Source organism: Prionailurus bengalensis, chromosome B1, assembly GCF_016509475.1.
Source record: "Prionailurus bengalensis isolate Pbe53 chromosome B1, Fcat_Pben_1.1_paternal_pri, whole genome shotgun sequence".
NCBI lineage: Eukaryota > Metazoa > Chordata > Mammalia > Carnivora > Felidae > Prionailurus > Prionailurus bengalensis.
Genome location: NC_057344.1, coordinates 33,135,948 through 33,153,968, shown reverse-complemented (window position 1 = coordinate 33,153,968; position 18,021 = coordinate 33,135,948). Strand labels below are relative to the sequence as shown.

The following is an 18,021-nucleotide window of genomic DNA, read 5'->3' as shown; positions in this document are numbered from 1 at the left end:
ACAGTACATTTTACGGGGCAAAGTATATTGCTAATTATAAAAGAAAGACCCCAGAAATTCTCATTTACTCAAGTTCATTACCAGCAAAATTTTCGAGGGGAGAGATTTCATGAACGGTCATGTCCTAAATGTATCCCTCAGGGTTACCAATCGGGGGGGGAAATGCATTGTAATTGTTAAAATTTGGACATCGTAAAAATTTGGAGGTCGACAGTCCACTTGTATATGCCTTCGACTGGTGCCTTCTTTAAGATATTTTAAGTAAGTCAACAACCACAGCAAGAAATGACATTCAGTGTAACTTTATTTACTATTTATTGCACATAATTCGAGGTCTTTAATTTCTAACCACCAAAGGTTCAAAGGGCTATTTTTACCATGAAGTTTAACATTAACATTAGTGAATTCATTTATTCATGTGTGTGTGTGTGTTTTTATTGTAAACATCTGAATTATTCACATTGCCATAGATCCTGAACTCATAAGCGTGGACCATGCACAGGCTGGCAGCGAGCCAGGAAGCCACTCTGCAAGCAAACGGATACTCTGCATAAGGAAAAAAGTCATAGCACAACATTTAAAGTCCAACCTAAGTCATCTCAGAATTATACATATATTGACTTCTTAATTCATATAATATCTGGAACTCAACTGGTTGGTCGGCGATGGGGTTGACCTGATTTCGGGAGAATTCTTCCTGGAACAATTAAGGAAAGAGGGGCTCAATCTTTCTTTTTAGTGGCTTGTTCCTCCCCAGCACCTCCGTCTTTCTTCTCCTCCTCCTCAGCTTCTTTGGTTTCTTCTCCTTCGTCTTCGCCTCCTTCTTCTTCCTCCTTGGCCTCCTCGGATTCTTCCTTGGCAGCTTTAACATAAAGAGAAAGTTTACAAACTCCAAATCCGGGGTACGTCGGTCCACGCCTTTCTGCTAAGGTTCTGTGTGAAAACCCGAATGTCAGAACGCCCTCCCCCAAATCTCTCAGGTCCACCTCCCCAAACACACACAACGGACCGTGCTGAACACTGGCCACTAATACCTTCTTCTTCGAAGAAGCCAAAAGGCAAACGCTTATTTAAAAAAACTACTTCTGTTCTCTCGGCCACCCCACCGCCGGGTGAAACAGACTGCTGAAATGTTCACGGGGAATGAAGAGACAGCAGGAGGAGGGTATTTTGAAATGCTATTCTCAACAAACTCCCAAGCTGGGCGGAGGGAGATGCGTACCGCTGAGAGGGCAACCTATTTGAGAAATCAGACACTTACTCCGGGGCTTGCCGGATAACTAGATAAAAGGGATCATTTAAGATTCTAAAGTCATATATATACGAGTAAGACTTCTTGGCATAAGGGCGGCTTCACTTCCCCTTACCCATCTCCTAGCAAATATCCACGCCCTGACGGTACTGGAAGTTGTGGGGATTTCTTTTTTATCATACCTTCTTCCTCTTCGGCTCCTTCCTCCTCCTCAGCCTCCTCCTTCTCCTTCTCCTCCTCCTCAGCTTCTCCTTCAGAGGGGGGTTCGTCCTTGGCTTCCTCGGCCTTTGCAGCCTCAATGGTCTCCTCCACCTCGATCTGCTCCTCCTGGACGTGGCTGGTGTAGTAAGACGGGAAGGAGCGCGCAGACATCAGGTAGGAGCTGGTCTGTAAACCGCCGTAGGCAGATCGGCCAAAGACCTGAGAGCTCTGGGAATAGCCGCTGGTGATGCTTCCCACGCTGGTGAAACTGAGCCGGGTCTCCTCACCTTCCAAGAGTTTCCTGGGAAGGCACGGGAGGATGGGGTTAATGAACAAGAACACAGGAAGTGTGGTGAATTACTTGCCCTATCTGAGCCCACCACGACCCCTCTTCCCCCGAATGCCACCCTTAAAGGCAAAGGGGAGCAGGAGCAGGGCTGGGAATTATCGAAACCTCATGTCTGGGGATGTTGTGCCCGACACCAGGAAAAAGAAAAAAAAAAGCAGAAAAACAAGCAAACACACAAACGACAAACAAACTGAAAACAGTCCTGTCTCTTCGATTTACAGTGTAAGGAGACACCAAGAGCAGAACTCACGATCCCAGGGTCAAATTCTTCCGTATTTGTCTAATAATCACCTTCTTCTTGGAAAAAGCCAGAAAGCAAACGCCTATTTCAAAGGACTAGTCTTGAAGGTTTCTGACTCAACGTGAATGACATATGGTTTTCTTCCTAAAGCTGAACGGCTTCTACCACCCCACCCTGTTTTTACCTGTAAGCTGCAATCTCAATGTCCAAAGCCATCTTCACGTTGAGGAGGTCTTGGTATTCTTTAAGGTATCGGGCCATTTCGCTCTTTGTGGTTCTCAATTCATTTTCTAATTTGTTGATTGTGTCCTGGTGGAGGATGGGGGGTGGGGGGGAATCCGAGCATAAATCCAACTATCATTTTACTGCAGTATGGCTGCAAAGGCCTAACCTACTTACAACCCAAGTGCACGCCTCAGATAAAATCCCCCCCTAAAAGAACTGCCTTTTCTCTTGTTTAACCTTTCCTTACTTGGATTAGAAAAACAAACAAGCAAACAAATCTCGCTTCAGGAAGCATGAAATGAAAACAAAAAGAAATTTGTTTTTTCATCTGATGGGAGAAAAAGTCTTGGTTCTCTTTTCATTATCACAGTCTAATGATCACCGTACAATGCCTGCAAAAATATTTTTCATTGATTTAAAAAACTTTGTTTCACATTCATTAGTCAACTTGACTCCAAAATCACGTGCAAGAAATTACTCCATTTCTTCACCCGAGTAGGAAGCGGCTAGATAAGAAATAATACTAATTTCATCTGAAATATTTTCTGGGGGTTGACATTACTTTTTCTCCTTCCCAGAAAAGGAAAATCCTTTAAAAAAAGAAATGTTTTACTGCGAACATCATTACCTACTACAGTTTGGACTGCATTCCTGTCTACCTAAGGGAAAGGAGTGGTTGATAAAACCAGTCCCTAAAGCATGGTTGGGCACAGGTATCCTTCGCAACTAATGAGAGCTCCCTGCCGAATTTAGTAAGCAGATGGTCCAATCTGTGCCGCAAAGCGACTTGTGGTTGATGAAAGACAGTAGAGAGGCAGGCCAGAGGCAACGCCCAGATCCACCCCTGCACCCACCCCACCCTACCCTTGCAGGGCTGGGCAGCTTTAATGCGGAGTAAATTCAACTGCACCGAACCCGTCCCCTCAGACTGCAGTCCCACCCCCGCCCCCGCCCTCCAAGTGCCCCACCCCTCCCACACCGTCTCCAGGGAGTCAAGTTCTGCTCCCCACTGGCTGCTAGCGGACGCCTCCTCCCTGGCCTCCACTTCCTGGGCGCGCCCTCGACTCTCCACCCTCCCCCCACCCACCCCCACAACTTGCTCCTGCAGCTCCCTCCCCGCCCCCACCGTGTTTTGCACGGTGCGGTACCTGCATAGCACTAATGTCGGCGTTCTGCTTGTCCTCCAGCTCCTGCAGCTGCTTCTCCAGCGCTTCGTTCATGCCCCGGCATGCTTCGATCTCCAGGGTCTTGGCCTTGAGCAGGCGGCGGCTCTCGGACACTTCGTCCTTGGCGGCGCGCACCGCGTCGGTGTTCTTGGCGGCGCTCTCGGTCAGCACCGTGAAGCGGCTCTTGAACCACTCTTCGGCGTTCTGCATGTTCTTGGCGGCCAGCTTCTCGTACTGAGCGCGGATGTCCTTGAGCGCGGCGGAGAGGTCGGGCTTGGAGGACACGTCCATCTCCACGGAGATCTGCGCGTACTGGATCTGCGCCTGCAGCTCGGCGATCTCCTCTTCGTGCACTTTCTTCAGGAAGGCGATTTCGTCCATCAGGCTGTCGATGCGCTTTTCGAGCTCGGCGCGGGCGAGCGCGGCCTCGTCGGCTCCTTTGCGCGCTTCCATCAGCCGGCCCTCGGCGTCCTCGCGGCTCAGCACCTCCTCTTCATAGCGCGCCTGCAGGTTGCGCAAAGTCTCCTCCAGCCCTTCGCGCTCGCCCTGGAGCGCCTGCTTCTCGTTGGTGGCGTCTTCCGCCGCCAGGCGCAGGTCGCGGATCTCCTGCTCGTACAGCGCCCGGAAGCGGGAGGGCTCGGAGTGCTTCTGGCGCAGCACCAGCAGCTCGGCTTCCAGCACCTTGTTCTGCTGCTCCAGCTCGTGCACGCGCTCGATGAAGCTGGCGAAGCGGTCGTTGAGGTCCTGCAGCTGCGCCTTCTCCTGGGTGCGGATGGACTTGAGGTCGTTGCTGATGGCGGCTACCTGGCTCAGGTCGAGGTTCTCGAGACTGGGCATCAAGGAGCCGGAGCTGGACGAGTAGCTGCGGCGCACGGACAGCGAGGAGGAGACCGGCGCGGAGTAGCTGGAGTAAGCGGAGCGCGCGGTGCTGTAGCCGCTGCGCACGCTGGAGATGTGCACCCGGGGCGTCTCCACGTAGCGCCGCTTGTAGGAGGTCGAGTAGTACGGCTCATAGCTGAAGGAACTCATGGTGGCGGTCGGAGCCCCTCCGGCCGGCGGCGGAGATGGGGGCCTACAGAGAGAAGAACGGGGAGAGAGGGAGTGGGAGAGGGGAAGGTGGATGGCTGTGTGCGGCTCGGCGCGGTCCTGCCACCCCTATTTATACGCGGGGAGCATTCTGACGCAGCCTGCGATCGATCACGGCGCGCCGGGCCGGTGGGGGCAGCGCGCTGCTGCAGCCAAGGGGAGGATTCTGCGCAAAAGGGAAGGCGGGGGCGAGCGACAGGCGGCTCCGGGGCTGCGGCGCGCGTCCTTTCCACTTGTATGCGAGGCCTTGGATTTTTTCCTTACGACCCCTTACCCCTCACTCATTCCCTTTCCCAACCCCCCCCCCCCAGCCTACTTACTCCTTGACCCTTTATCACTCGGATGACGGGTCCCCAATGGTGGGTCCCCACTCCCCACTGACACCTTAGTTTTCCATATCCACGTACCTAGGAGACACCCTCCCCCCTCTAACTCGCCCCTTCCCCACCAGGGGCCTCCTCCACCATCGCCCCCACCCCCGTCTTGGGGTTTAAGGTGACAAGGCAGTGCCTCTAGGACATGAGTGATTAAAGTGAAAAGTTTAAGCTTGTTGGTATCGGGTCTATATGGGAGGAAAGTTTTATATGTCTTTGTAGCTATTTCTGGCACTTTCTTTAATTCATCTCTCTTTCTTCTGGTTATTTCTCTTTAATGCGCTGCTTCACACACACACACACACACACACACACACACGTGAAACTGCGGCACTGCAGGTGTTGATTTTGGCATTTCTAACCCCTTAGAGCAGTTAATGGCAGCCTTTCCGTGTTCCTAGATTTTCCCATTCCTTTCTGCAGAATGAAGCCGCGAGTGTTTTTAGCGTGTTGAGGCGTGTAGGTGGGGGAGAGCGGAGAATGAGTTTGAAACTAACCGGGGGGAAAACCGGCTTGCGGAGGCAGCGGCGAGTTCTGCAGCCGGGTCCTTCGGCCTGATCCACGCTGCCTGTATCTTCTTCATCAAGCTGAATTCCTGCTTCACACCACCAACTCCGTCACTTTAAAAGCCCCTTTTCCCTGTTTTTACACCTGTGTAGCATCCAACCTGATGATTTCGACAAGCCAGGCAGGTGGCCGGTTTTCAGAGGGAAGCTGCTGCTGCCAGTCCCGAGCGCCCAGGGCGGTCTCCCGGGAGGAGGACTCAGACCCGAGACATCTCGTTCTGGGGCGGACAGCGAATAGCCGCGTGATTCTCCCCCCGGTTCACTCTAATAATTAGGTTACAGATACAGTCAGACATCCATGGATTTTCTTTAGGAAACACCCCGATCCCTGAAACTGTACAAGCCGTAATGCACATTGATACAACCCTGCGGTTTGCAGAGCCTTTCACACACATTATGCTAGGGAGCCCTGGTTTCCTGCAGGAGTGGCGGAGATTGACACGGGATAACTAAGACTTCTCCAAAGAAGCACTTCATTTTTGTGTAATGTATTTAAGAGGCGCATTTGACGTGCACCTTACTGGGGTTTTTTTTAATAGCAAGCTGAGGGGGGAGCGTGCCAACAGTTTTCAAATAGAAAAGCCGGCACGGCTTTCCCCGGGAGGCTGAGAGGGTGAAGTACTAGGAGACAGTACCACAGATGCTCCCGGAGGTACTGCACTCCGCCGGCCGGGCGACAGGCGGGTGTGAGGAGTCTTAACCTCCGGGGTTCTTTGCAAGCTGTAAAAAACCCACGGCGGCCTTCATGGCAGAAGACCGCAGCCAGAACTTCCGGGAGGTTTCTAAACAATCTCTATTGTCTCAAGTAATGCAACTTTGGGATCATGGACGTTTGGAGTTTAATCTATCAGGAGGTCCGTCCACATCAATCATTCCAGGATTTCAAGCCTGAGTCATTAGGCTCTCGGGCTTTTGCCTGGCCCCCACCGCCCTGCTAAGGCCCTTATTCTGATGACTTTATATATAGCCCACATATCCTTGGCCTTCACATTCATTGGTGATCCAAGAGTGGAAAAGGCTTCTCCGGGGAGAGACAGGGGGTGAGGGAGAGAACCTACAGAAATCAGAGTTTTGCCGGCTCCCAGTTACCCAATGCGGATGAAAAGTGCCAGAATGGATTTGTTTTAACCTGCCCCATATAAACCACATCGTTTCATGTTCCGCGAGTCGGCCTCGTACACCCCACTCTTAGCTATTCATGAATTCATTGTCTTTCTGCCAGCTCCCTTCCCTCCGAGTTTCAGGTCACCCTCTGAGATCTTAAGTCCATCAGCGGTTTTTACTTCTTTTTTTTTTTTCTTTGCCACAGCTCCTGGCTGAAGCCTTTGACTGCAGAGGAAGCTGCCCCAGGAGGAGGGCGGCGGCTGATGCTTGCTGCAGTGCCGGTGAAAGACGCAGAGAAGAAACCTGTGGGGCACCTGCAGGCCATACCCTCCGTGGGGGAGCTGAAAAGGGAGGTGCACCAGAGAGCCCTGGTGGGTGGGAATGCAGGGCAGCGCCCTCCCCCTGACTGGATCTGGTGTCAGGAGAAGGGCAGAGCAACTGTATTTCTGAATGTGGATCTCTGGTCTTTTTAAAAATAGCTCCCGGCTGAGCCACCTCAGTCTCCACCAGGGCCCGCTTTACAGGGGCTCCTGTACCCAGCCTGTGTTTGGGTTTGGGTTAGCCTACTTTCAGCCTTCCCCAGCTAGGCCCTTGCCTCTTCTTAAATATTCTGTCCAGTCATCCTCCTTTTAAAATCCTCTTCCCAGCAAGTGGCTCTGAATGCCCATGTGACCCTTGCTCTTGTGTGTAAAATGAACAACTTTAGAGAACCTGCTTAGAAAAAGAATCCTGGCTTTTGTGTCCCCTGCCCTAAGTGCTCCTGCATGAGTGTTTGTAATGGTGTCGTTATTTCTTTAGAAGAAGGCTTTTTTTCCGGTCTTGTTACACATTTGGGCCTTTATTTCCCTTTAAGCATTTTCTCCCCCAACATAAAATGGGTTGAGGGCTGCCAACAAAACACACTCTTAGGAGATCCAAATTATTTTAAGGGCAAAGGTGATGAAACTCATTAATAGGACTCCATCTGTAATCCCCTGAAGGACTGGTTGAGGTCATTTAAAAAGTAAAATATAGTCCCGTGACTGCAGGGCCCATAAAATAGAACCCTTAGAAACACCTAAAGGGTTTTGCTTCTTCTCCAGGGCCAGTAGAGTCAGACAGCTTCGGAAGGGTAGGACCTGGTCACTTTTGATTTCATTATTCTAAAACCCTGGCACGGCAGGAGGTTCTCTGGATGGGTATCTGTTTTGAAAAGCACCGTCTGAAATTTAGGCTGAAATTATGAGGCAGGCCCCAGAGAAGCATCAGTCTGGGGGGCAAGCGAGCAGAACCCCCCCGCCACCAGTGAGCTGTGGGAACAGCCCTCGTCCAAGACAGCAGATGGGTCCCGGTCCCCTCACCATCACCCGGTCCCTTCACACACCAGTGTCCGCATCCTTTTGAAGCAAGGAGGGGTGAAGGAATAGAAACACATGCAGGGCGTCTACCCTATGACAGGCCTCTGATATCTCCTAGTTAAGCATTACAAAATCCCCCTGAGATGGTTACTGTTATTCAGCAAACAGCTGAGGCCCCGAGAGGTTAAATAATTTGCCAACTCACACCATTACTTCAAACCGGAGCTCTGTCTGCTCCCGGTCTGAGTCGTGCTCCCCTCCCAACACACGCTGCAGCCGGTGGCATTTGCTGCTTCCATGCGTCTCTGTGGAACTTGATCTTTGCATGCCACAGTGTGCAGACCGTGCATGTAGTAAACCTACTGTGTTTTGAGAACACCAATCTGGACTGATTTGCACCAGGAGACTCTTAATGAGCGTGGTTCACTCGGACAGCTAGGGATGGCAATAGACAACAATGGTTGTAGGTTTCTTAGGCGTCCCAATGTAAAATGAAACGGAGGCACATAACTGCTGATGTCACCTTCTAGGCACCACTCTAAACACCAGTTTACAAAACACCTTTCCTGGGATTAATGAGCTAAAACACAACTTAGCTGATCCAAACCCTTTACAATGACTGCATTGTGACCTCTGTCTTTTTCCTATTTAAAATACCTTCGCTTTCTGCCCTAGTAAATAGGTCTTCTTTGATAAAGTGACTTAAAAAAATGGCTATAAAGAATAAGAGGGAAAAAAATGCTGGCACTTAGCATGTCATTAATGTAGTTTATCGTGCTTTTTACAGATCTTTAACTTTTCAAAAAGAAACGTGGCTAAAAAAAACAGAAAATGCCTAGTTTGGGGAAGCCACAGATAGATTTCCTCCCTGTCTCTTGTCACCAGTTTATTTCTTTATACGTTATGCTCACCGTAGGAATCATCATCATACGTGAATCTCCCCATCTTTTGGGAAATCTGTTTGGAGGAAAACTTTTCCCATTGTAATACAAAATATGCCCGGTAATTTTATAGCATCGCGTTGTGAAGTAATGCATCACAGGGCGTGCTCTGCGGCTACATAAAATTTAGATTGCAGCAAGAACAAGAATGCCATTTGAATAGATTAAAGATGAACAAGCACGTTTATATTCAAAACACGTGCAGTACTAGAAATGACTGGGGACTTGCTGCTGTCCAAGCAGAAATGATGTGACAGGATCAAACCCTAAATGCTTGTGCCACAGAACTAGCCAAGGTAATGTATTCCACACCCCCCTCGCCACCCACCCCCACCCCCAAGCCTGCTGCAAGGCCCCTTGTCCTTAATCACCGTCACCAGATGCAGGGGTAAGAGGGTATGCTGGGGACATCAAAGGGCTTAATTTGCAGTCATTTCAAGCAGGTCACGGCCACAGCGGTCAGAACCAACACTACTAACCCTGCTTGTTCAGTTGCGCTCCCCTGACTGCAAGGAAGCACGTGCGGCCGCTGTGGTGCGGATACTAACCAGCCACAGAAACATTCCATGCGGCACCTGGGTTTCTTTGCTGACCTTTACGGTGACCTAATCAATCAGTTGGAGGGATGTCAGGTTTACAGTTTGCAGAGACAGAGGATAAGCAGTTCCGCCTGCGGGAGACAAAGCCCCGAGGCCGGCTGCCTCACAGCCACGCCGGAGCTCATCCCGGGCGGCAGCACACTTGCTCGCCAGCACTTTGCCGCTGCACGGTTGCAGCAAAGGCTGCGGTAGGATGGCAAATGGGCGGATCCCTGGATTCCAGCAGTAAAGCAGGCAGGCTTCTCACACCAGGATAGATACCGTGGGTGTGTGGTAAGTGGAACACGTAAGAGACTGTCCGGGTTCGAAAAGCGAAAGTTGATTGTGGCTAAATGGCTTGCTGATTGATTCAATAACTCTACGCTCATTCATGCATCGAGTCACCCGATGTCCGCGGAACACTGCCAATGCGCACAATTCTGTACCAGTGCCAGGGGGCGGGGGGTGGGGGGGTACCAGGAGTCACGGCACAGGCCCCGGCTCCTCGGGGCTGGGAAATACCTGAGCTCCATAACAAAACCACTGCACACCGTGGATGAATCTCAAAACCGGTATACTGACACCAGGTGAGAGAAACCCTAGATAAAGAATACATACCAGTTCCATTTATAGAAAGTTCCAGAAGAGGCAAACCAATCTGCGATGGGGGGAGAATGTGGTTGCCTCAGGGAGTGTGACATGGGGAATGACTGGGTGGAGGCACAAGGGAACTTTCTGGGGTGAAGGTATTGTCCGAGGTCTGGAGAAGTTTGGATTGTGCAGGTGTATGCATTTGTCAAAACTCCAGATGTACCAGGAGTTGGCGTGTTCCACTGAATGTGAATTTTGCATCAAGGGAGAAAACTGTACAGGGTGTATCTACAAAGCCAATCCCTTTGACAGTAGCTAAGCAGACCAAACCCATGCATGTGAAACTCCAAGTCCTATGCAAAAGTGAAACAATAAAAGGCAACATCCTAAGAGGTGTCACGAGGAAGAGAAGAATTTGCTGTGATTTTAGAAAGGGGAGAGGTCAAATGAATGAAATGTATCAACATTTCTGTGGCTGGTGACTACGCTGGATGCTTTGCACCAGTATTGTATTTAGTCCTCACAGCAGCTCTCTGAAGTGGATCTTTTCATCGTTGTTCTAAAAATGAGATATTGCATTTCTATTAGTCCATTCCGATATCGCATTAAAATTTGTTAGCAATCTTACATTGCTGCCTCACATTGAATTTGTATGGACTTAAAAAAAAAGGGTTTGAAAGCTATGCCTATTCATTTATACTGTGGCTTTTAAAAAAAAACTTAAAAATATGACTTTCATTAATTTTTTTTAATCCAATCTTTAATATAAACATTTTTGGTCCATTGTTCAAATCTGCTGTCATAGTTTTAAAACCTTCTAACTTTACGTCAAATTCAGTAAGAATGGATTTCCTCATTTTTTTTTTCAAATCAAAACACCGTTAGAAATGTGTTTTATATGCTATGCTTCATAGGCTCTTGGGATTGGGAAGTAATTTCAATTTTTTCCACACAAGTCCATCACTGGCTTCATCCTCGGCAGCTCTTAACTTCTGCTCTGGCCGTCCCTTTTACAGAGTGGATTGCCTCCTTCCACACTGTAGCCATCAGACATTACTTCTAGCCAGAGCCCAAATTCCTAGGGAGGTTGAGGCATAGGCACCCAAGAATGAGAGATCTGGCTTTTTCCCTTTCTGTTTCTCACTGCATTCGGATTCCTTTTCCATGTGATGCTTACGGCATCCTCGCAAAGCAGAGATGATAATAGTGATATTCACATGGAGAGCGGAGGTTTTCCAAGCATTTCTGCATCATGTCACGGGATCCCTGCAGCGGTCAGATCTGCATGTGTTACCATCCTCGCTTCCTCGATAAGAGGTTGCAGACGGAAAGTGAGTTACCCCAAGCCGTGTGTCCTGTGACAGTGGAGCCAGTGCTCTGGGCTTCCTGTCATCGAATTTTCCTCGTAAATCTTGCAGTTTCATATATATCAGGCCTATCCTTTTTTTTACATCCCTCCGTGGTACCATTCCAAAAAGATAGGGAAGCCTTGATCACTTCTTACTTTCAGATTGGATATCTTTGGATAATTACTTATAACAGAGCACCATTTCATGAGCTTCGATCACTGTTAAAATGCCAGTATCAATGGAAGAGGTTAAGAGTTAAAGGTGATATTAGTCCTTTGTATGTGAGATTGAATACGAGACTGGTAATAGCTTTGTGGCGGGGCGGGGGTGGGGGGACCCACAGAGACAGAGAGAAAGCTTGAAGGCCTTGAGCAGTGAGCATAGGACAGGAAGGGGCAGAAACAATAAGTGTAACGGGGATGAGGTGGATGGTCAGACCATAAGCCGGAACGGTGGCGGGACCGGCAGCAAAATAGTTTTTGTAGCTTTAAGCTCACCACGCCTAAAGCAAAGGCCTCTATTTCCACAGTATGATTTGACTGGGATATAACCCATAGTAGTTAAATTAATCCTGGGATGGCCAGGCTGTATTTAAATCAGGGAAGAATCCTAAAGCTTTATGTAGGGGTGTCTTCTCCCATCTGACCTTTTGGCCAAAGAAATTCTGTGCAATTGACAGGTTGTTAGTCTCAGCTCCTTAGCTCTTACATCCTTGAGGCGGGGCTCACCCACCAGGAAAAGGCCAAAAGGAGAAGGACATAGGCAGTAAAAGGGCAGAATAATCAGCAGACTAGGTAACCAAACCCCAGGAGATCTGATAGAAGGTGAAATCGTAGTCCTATAATTTAAGAGCATAAGGGAAAGGAAAATGTGTATTTAGTTAGTATAATTGTGTGCAATAATATTAACAATAGCTTTGTGTCAGGCACTGAGCAAATTCGTTTGGTGAGATAATTTCTTTGAGTCATCACAAAACCCCTACGAGCTGGGGATTAAAATCACCCTCATTTTAAAGATGTGGACACTCAGGTTTAGACTAGAGCCTAAACTGTACGCCCACCGAAAGAATTCAGCTATATTATGTCACTAACCTTCACAGTAAGTATTGTTTTCATTCAGTAAGGAGGAGCATGAGATTCAGACGGTTCAAGCATGTCGGTCAAGGTCACACAGCCGGGTCAAGGTCCGTCTGAATTCTCTCGCTTTCTGCTATGACCAAAGTGCAAGGATGTTGTTGAGAGGTGCTATGCAAATAAGAGCTCTCACTCCTTTTTTTTTTTCCTATGAAGTTTAAATTTGTATACCGATGCAAGGAAATGCTGCAATAATCAGGGTCAAGGAAGCTCAAATCACATGCAAGTAAAGTCATCCATAGAATGGTCATCTAGGCAGAGCACCACAGACACAAACCACATAAGTCAACGCTCTGCTTTATTAGCAGACTCCAAAAATAGAGGTCCACCACTGCAATAATTTATAAGAACCAAATTGCATCTGAGCACGTCTCTCCAGATACAGGCTTAACGCCTTCCTTATTGCTAACTAGCAACGCCTACTATTATTATATTGTCTGCAAGAGGGAAAAAAGCACACTGAAAAAGATTCCCCTCACCCTTCCGTATCACTTTATCCGACAAATTTAATAAACTGCACTACCAAATCGCGTTAGGATAGCCGATACGCTTTTGAATAGAGCTGCCATATTTCAGTTTGCAAAGTGTTTTCTTTTTCTTCTGCCAAAAACGTTTTTGCCCATTACATTGATTAATACTCACTTTAGACGTTATCCAAATTAAAATTCTCTTCCAAATCAATGCCCCAAATTTAGAAAGATTACTTAAGGCACACAGCTCTGTCCTAACACTTAAATGTGCAGATGGGTGGACAGCCCAGCACCATATACAATTCCGAGCTGCCCAAAGGTGAAAGAGACTGCCCCGGGCGCAAAGCGATAGCAGTTCCAAAGGGAATCACTCCACCTCGGAGCTGGCCTTGACCCTGGATGGCCTCGCAGGTCCTCTGCCAACCTGAGATTCTCTAATTCTAAAATATTCAAAAGGTGAAAAGCACTGGGTAAGCTAGAGCCAGGGAGCCCTCACATCTTACGGTGATCGTGAATAGGAGTCCAAAAGCAGAGTATGACTCCAAACAGCGAGACCTGCGCCTAACTTAGGTCAGATATGAGCCAAAGACAGAATATGACCAAATGTCAGCAGCGTGAGATGTTTGCGCGAAGCCAGATAGAGTTACTCATTGAAGTTTTGGAGGAATAAGCATTTGTTTTATTTGCATGAAACTCGTCTTCCCTACAGAATAGAGCTAAGGGTAAACAGCTGAACAATCGTCAACATTTTTATCAGTTGAATTTGTCCTCCTTCACCTATCACAATAGAACTCACTTTTTTCTCTCTTCTGATGGTTTCTTTTCTTTTCTTTTAATGTTAATTTTTGTTTTTGAGAGAGAGGGGGTGGGGAGGGGCAGAGAGAGAGGGAGACACAGAATCCGAAGCAGGCTCCAGGCTCTGAGCCGTCAGCAAGCACAGAGCCCGATGCAGAGGCGGGGGGATCAGGGGGTGGGGGCGTTGCTCGAACCCACCAACCATGAGATCATGACCTGAGCTGAAGTCGGATGCCCAACCGACTGAGCCACCCAGGAGCCCCCTGATGGTTTCTTTTCATGGGTTGATAATAAAAGAAAGGAGAAAAAAAGCAGATGCTTCTTTTACTGTCACTTCTGAATCAAATGTTGAAACAGAGCAGGTATTAGATTCATTTACTTCTCTCTCCTAGGACCCAAACCCCAGCCTGCAAAATAGAGCCCATCTCTCTCATTCTCTGTCTCTGTCACTCTCATTCTCTCTCAAGTCTTCGGTTCTTTATCTCCTCCTAAAATCTGTGTACTGCCGGTTTCCTTTTGGAGAAGGGAACCTCAGAATTTGAACTCAACACTCAGGGGCTAGTAGAGTAAGCAGTCTGGGGTTAGAGAAAGGACAAGCAAAACAATCTCTAGGTATCAATAAGCTAACCCTCCTAGATGATGGGCTTGAGAAAGAGGGGGACGCCATCTAAGTCAGCAAATGCCGCAAGTATCCTCTTTTCCAGATGCAAAATGATGTTCTGCACATGATGTTTTTTGCACATGATGTTCTGCAAATAACTTTGAAAATCCACATCGTTTTAGGAAACAACGTAAAAGAAAAAAGCGCTAGAACAGAGGTTGAGGTATCTGATCCTAGATCTAGCTCGGTCACTAACTGAGCACAGCTGTCTTCCAACCGGGCCACCTCTTCCCCTGGAGGGGTTGGAGGGCTTTCCAAAGGGTTCCAGGCGTAAACAGGACTAAGGGAATTTGTTTCCAGATCCCCGATGGCCACGTGAAGTCTTTTGTAAAATCGATTTGCTTGCAAACCTGTGCCAATTCTTTTTCCCCACCTTCACCATTAATTGAATGAGCTAAATCTGCGCCAATAAGGTTTTGACAAAAATGCATTTAAATCACATAGGAAAAGAAAATAAGTTTATTTTTAACATCGTATTGATAACGATGTATTGAAATGAAAATTATTCTTATTCCAACCCTGAGTGTGAGGAGTTAAATAAGGTGCCTCGAAGTAAAAAATACACAGGTAATATTCCTAGTCATTTGATTGCATGAGGGAGGAAATTACTTTAATCAAGCAGAGATCAACTCAAATGCAGGTTAGGTGTTTTGCACATCTTTGCTTTCAATAAAATTAAGGGAGAACCTAATTGATTCACCGATAGAGCATCAAAATATTTTTTATAATGCCTCAATACGTGCTTTTAGCTTAAAATTTGGAAAGATATCAAATATTAGGTGATATTGCTAAAATGGTACAAAACACCATAAAAAAACTTCTATTCCTGTATGCTTATATTCACATAGTTCTATATATTTGCATACTTTTATACTTACTTAGGTAAACAAGATTTCTCAGCAATTTTATATTATATGTGTGTGTGTGTGTGTGTGTATGTGTGCCCACACATGCACATGTGTGTATTTTTTTTAAAGAAAGAATAAAGTTGCCTTCTTATTTATTCTAGTAATCGGTACTATTCATTCCTGCATACATGAATTAAGAGATGACCTGCAAAAAAAAAAGAAAGAGAGAGATGACCTGCAAATAAAAATTTTATTCTTTTTTAAATTTTTTTTAATGTTTATTTATTTTGGAGAGAGAGACAGAGCGTGAGTCGGGGAGGAGCAGAGAGAGAGGGAGACACAGAATGTGAAGCAGGCTCCCGGCTCTGAGCTGTCAGCACAGAGCCCGATGCGAAAAGTTTTATTCTTTATTTTAAGGATTACTTAGTAAAATTTATCAGATAGCCATGTTCTGAGCAATTGGGTACTAACAGTACTTGTAATAAAAGTTCAATCCAGAAAAATTTATAAAGTTTATTTAGATGCTTACAGTTACATGACATAAAATATTTAGTTTACATGTTCATACCTATTTTTATGGCAGAAAAGAATGATAGAATTACAATACAAGGTCTACAAATATAAAAATATTGGGATCAAATAAAGTGGTAAAGCATAATGGAAGAGTTCAAAGGCAAAAAAAAGCCAGAAGATCAGTGAAGGGGAAAGAAGATCCTGCTCATGTACTTTTTAAATGACTGACGATGAGTAAGATGTTGGTATGGTATTTAGATTCCATTTAAAAAAAAAGAAGATTCCATTTGATGTATTTAAAAGACTAACTTAATTTTGTTTTGAAATGTCTACATTTAAAATACATTGGAAGTTTCATCTTTTGCAACTATTGAAACTCACGATGAAAAATGTTAGATATCAATTTAAAATTAAAAAGCAAGGGGCACCTGGGTGGCTTAGTTGGTTAAGCATCCGACTGCAGCTCAGGGCATAATCTCGCGGTTAGGGGGTTCGAGCCCAGCGTCAGGCTCTCTGCTGACAGCTCGGAGCCTGGAGCTTGCTTTGGATTCTGCGTCTTCCTCTCTCTCTGCTCCTCCCCTGCTTGCACTACCTGCCCCCCCTCTTAAAAATAAATACAACATTAAAAAAATTTTTTTAAGTAAAATTACATAGATCTCCAAAATTCTTTTAGGGGCTGTGTGAATAAAAAAATGTTTGAAGAACACTGACTTGGGCAAAAATTTCCCCAAAGAAGATATGCGAATGACTGATAAATAACATGAAAAGATCCTCAACATCATTGGTTGTTAGCAAAATGCAAACAAAAACCACAATAAGCAATTACTAGAATGAATATAATAAAAAGGACAGACACTAACAAGTGTTGGCAAGGACGTGGAGAAATTGAAACCTTCAAACATTGCTGGAAAGAATGTTAAATGGTGCAGCTACATTGGAAAATAGTTGGCAGTTTCATTGAACAGAGCTATCATATCATCCAGCACTTCTAGATTGAGGTGATAGTTGTGTAACTCCATAAACACACTCAAAACTATTAAATTTGACACCTTAAACAGGAGACATTTATTGTATATGAATTATATCTCAGTAAAGCTGTTTAAAAATGCCACAAGTGCAATACATATATACATACATAAATACTGGTTAAAAAGAATAAATGAATGTTCTTTCATTATGTTTACTCCACTTGCATGGAGGCAGAAGGAATAGATCAAACTCTCTGAGAGAGTGAGGGGAAGAAGGAGGCTATTTCCATGTCCCTCCACACTGGCAAAGTGGCCAGGAAAGCCAACTGACTCGCCACAGAAGCTCCACCCAGGGCGGGCTCGTGCAGCACTGGGCAGAGCCTTCTACAGACAGTCCCAGTGGTTCATGTTTTACGGTCAAGGTTATAGATTTTATCCTCCACAATGAGGCACCTGTTCTGTTTCAGAGCTGAAAGTAGCTAGTGGAGCTCAACAGCATTCTCTCTTACATAAAGAAATTTACAGAGGGCCCAAGATGGCAGAACAGCATGGAAGGTATTTTTGCGTCTCTCGTCCCTGGAATACAGCCAGATCAACCCTAAACCATCCTGCACACCTAGGAAATTTGCACAGCTTCTTTCTGTTGCCCTCCATCGAAAGGCCAGGTTGAATTTTCCAGCAGATCACTAGTGCTAGAAGAGAGAGGAATCCAGTTATAATGCACCGGGGAATATGAGACAGGAAATAGACAAGCAATTAATTCTCAGTGTTTCTGCAAACACTACCAAGATGACTGCTTTTATCTGCCTCTCAAGTGAACACAAAGAAGTAAATCATAAACTCCAGGTTAAGTTTGGGATGTTCACATTCTTTTTCCAAATTTGTGCCTCATGTTTGAATAGCAGAAATGAAATAAAACAAAGACTCAGAGTGCTGTCACACCAGTATCCCTTGGGAAGGCCGTGTATCTATTCTAGCTCTAGTTCATTGCCTGAAGTTTTTTTTTTCTTGTTGTTTTAGAGATGGTATAGAAGCTCCACAAAGAAACCAGTTACCTTAACTTTATAGTCATGTCTTGCTTTTCTTACAAGGCTACCCAGTTTAATCCAGGACTTTATTTTCTAGTTTGGGTTCTGTCATTTTTGACCATTGCCAAAAAGCAAAAGGTAAAACTGAGCCACCAATGATAATTTTTTTAAATAATGGGATGTATCACACGTTCTAAGGACATTCCCCCCCCCCCCAAAAGGAGTTTTCCACCAATGTTAGGAAT

At 46.3% G+C, this 18,021-nt stretch overlaps 1 protein-coding gene across 1 annotated transcript; it reads right to left on the bottom strand.

Annotated features, from left to right (window-relative positions):
- Positions 1-286: 286 nt before the first annotated feature.
- Positions 287-10,674, bottom strand: NEFL (neurofilament light chain). Its single transcript, XM_043561394.1, has 4 exons — positions 3,417-10,674; positions 2,228-2,352; positions 1,435-1,754; positions 287-862 (listed from the first exon to the last, which is right to left on the bottom strand). Exons 1-4 carry the CDS (start codon positions 4,461-4,463, stop codon positions 723-725), a joined length of 1,632 nt encoding a protein of 543 aa, XP_043417329.1. The 5' UTR covers positions 4,464-10,674; the 3' UTR covers positions 287-722.
- Positions 10,675-18,021: the final 7,347 nt, after the last annotated feature.

What these genes read in the sequence shown, in the direction of transcription:
- NEFL (XM_043561394.1), bottom strand. Translation starts at nt 4,463, where the DNA reads ATGAGTTCCTTCAGCTATGAGCCGTACTACTCGACCTCCTACAAGCGG. An exon ending in CCGACATTAGTGCTATGCAG is followed by an intron (nt 2,353 to 3,416) that starts GTACCGCACCGT and finishes ATCCTCCACCAG; the next exon opens with GACACAATCAACAAATTAGA. An exon ending in ATTGAGATTGCAGCTTACAG is followed by an intron (nt 1,755 to 2,227) that starts GTAAAAACAGGG and finishes GTGCCTTCCCAG; the next exon opens with GAAACTCTTGGAAGGTGAGG.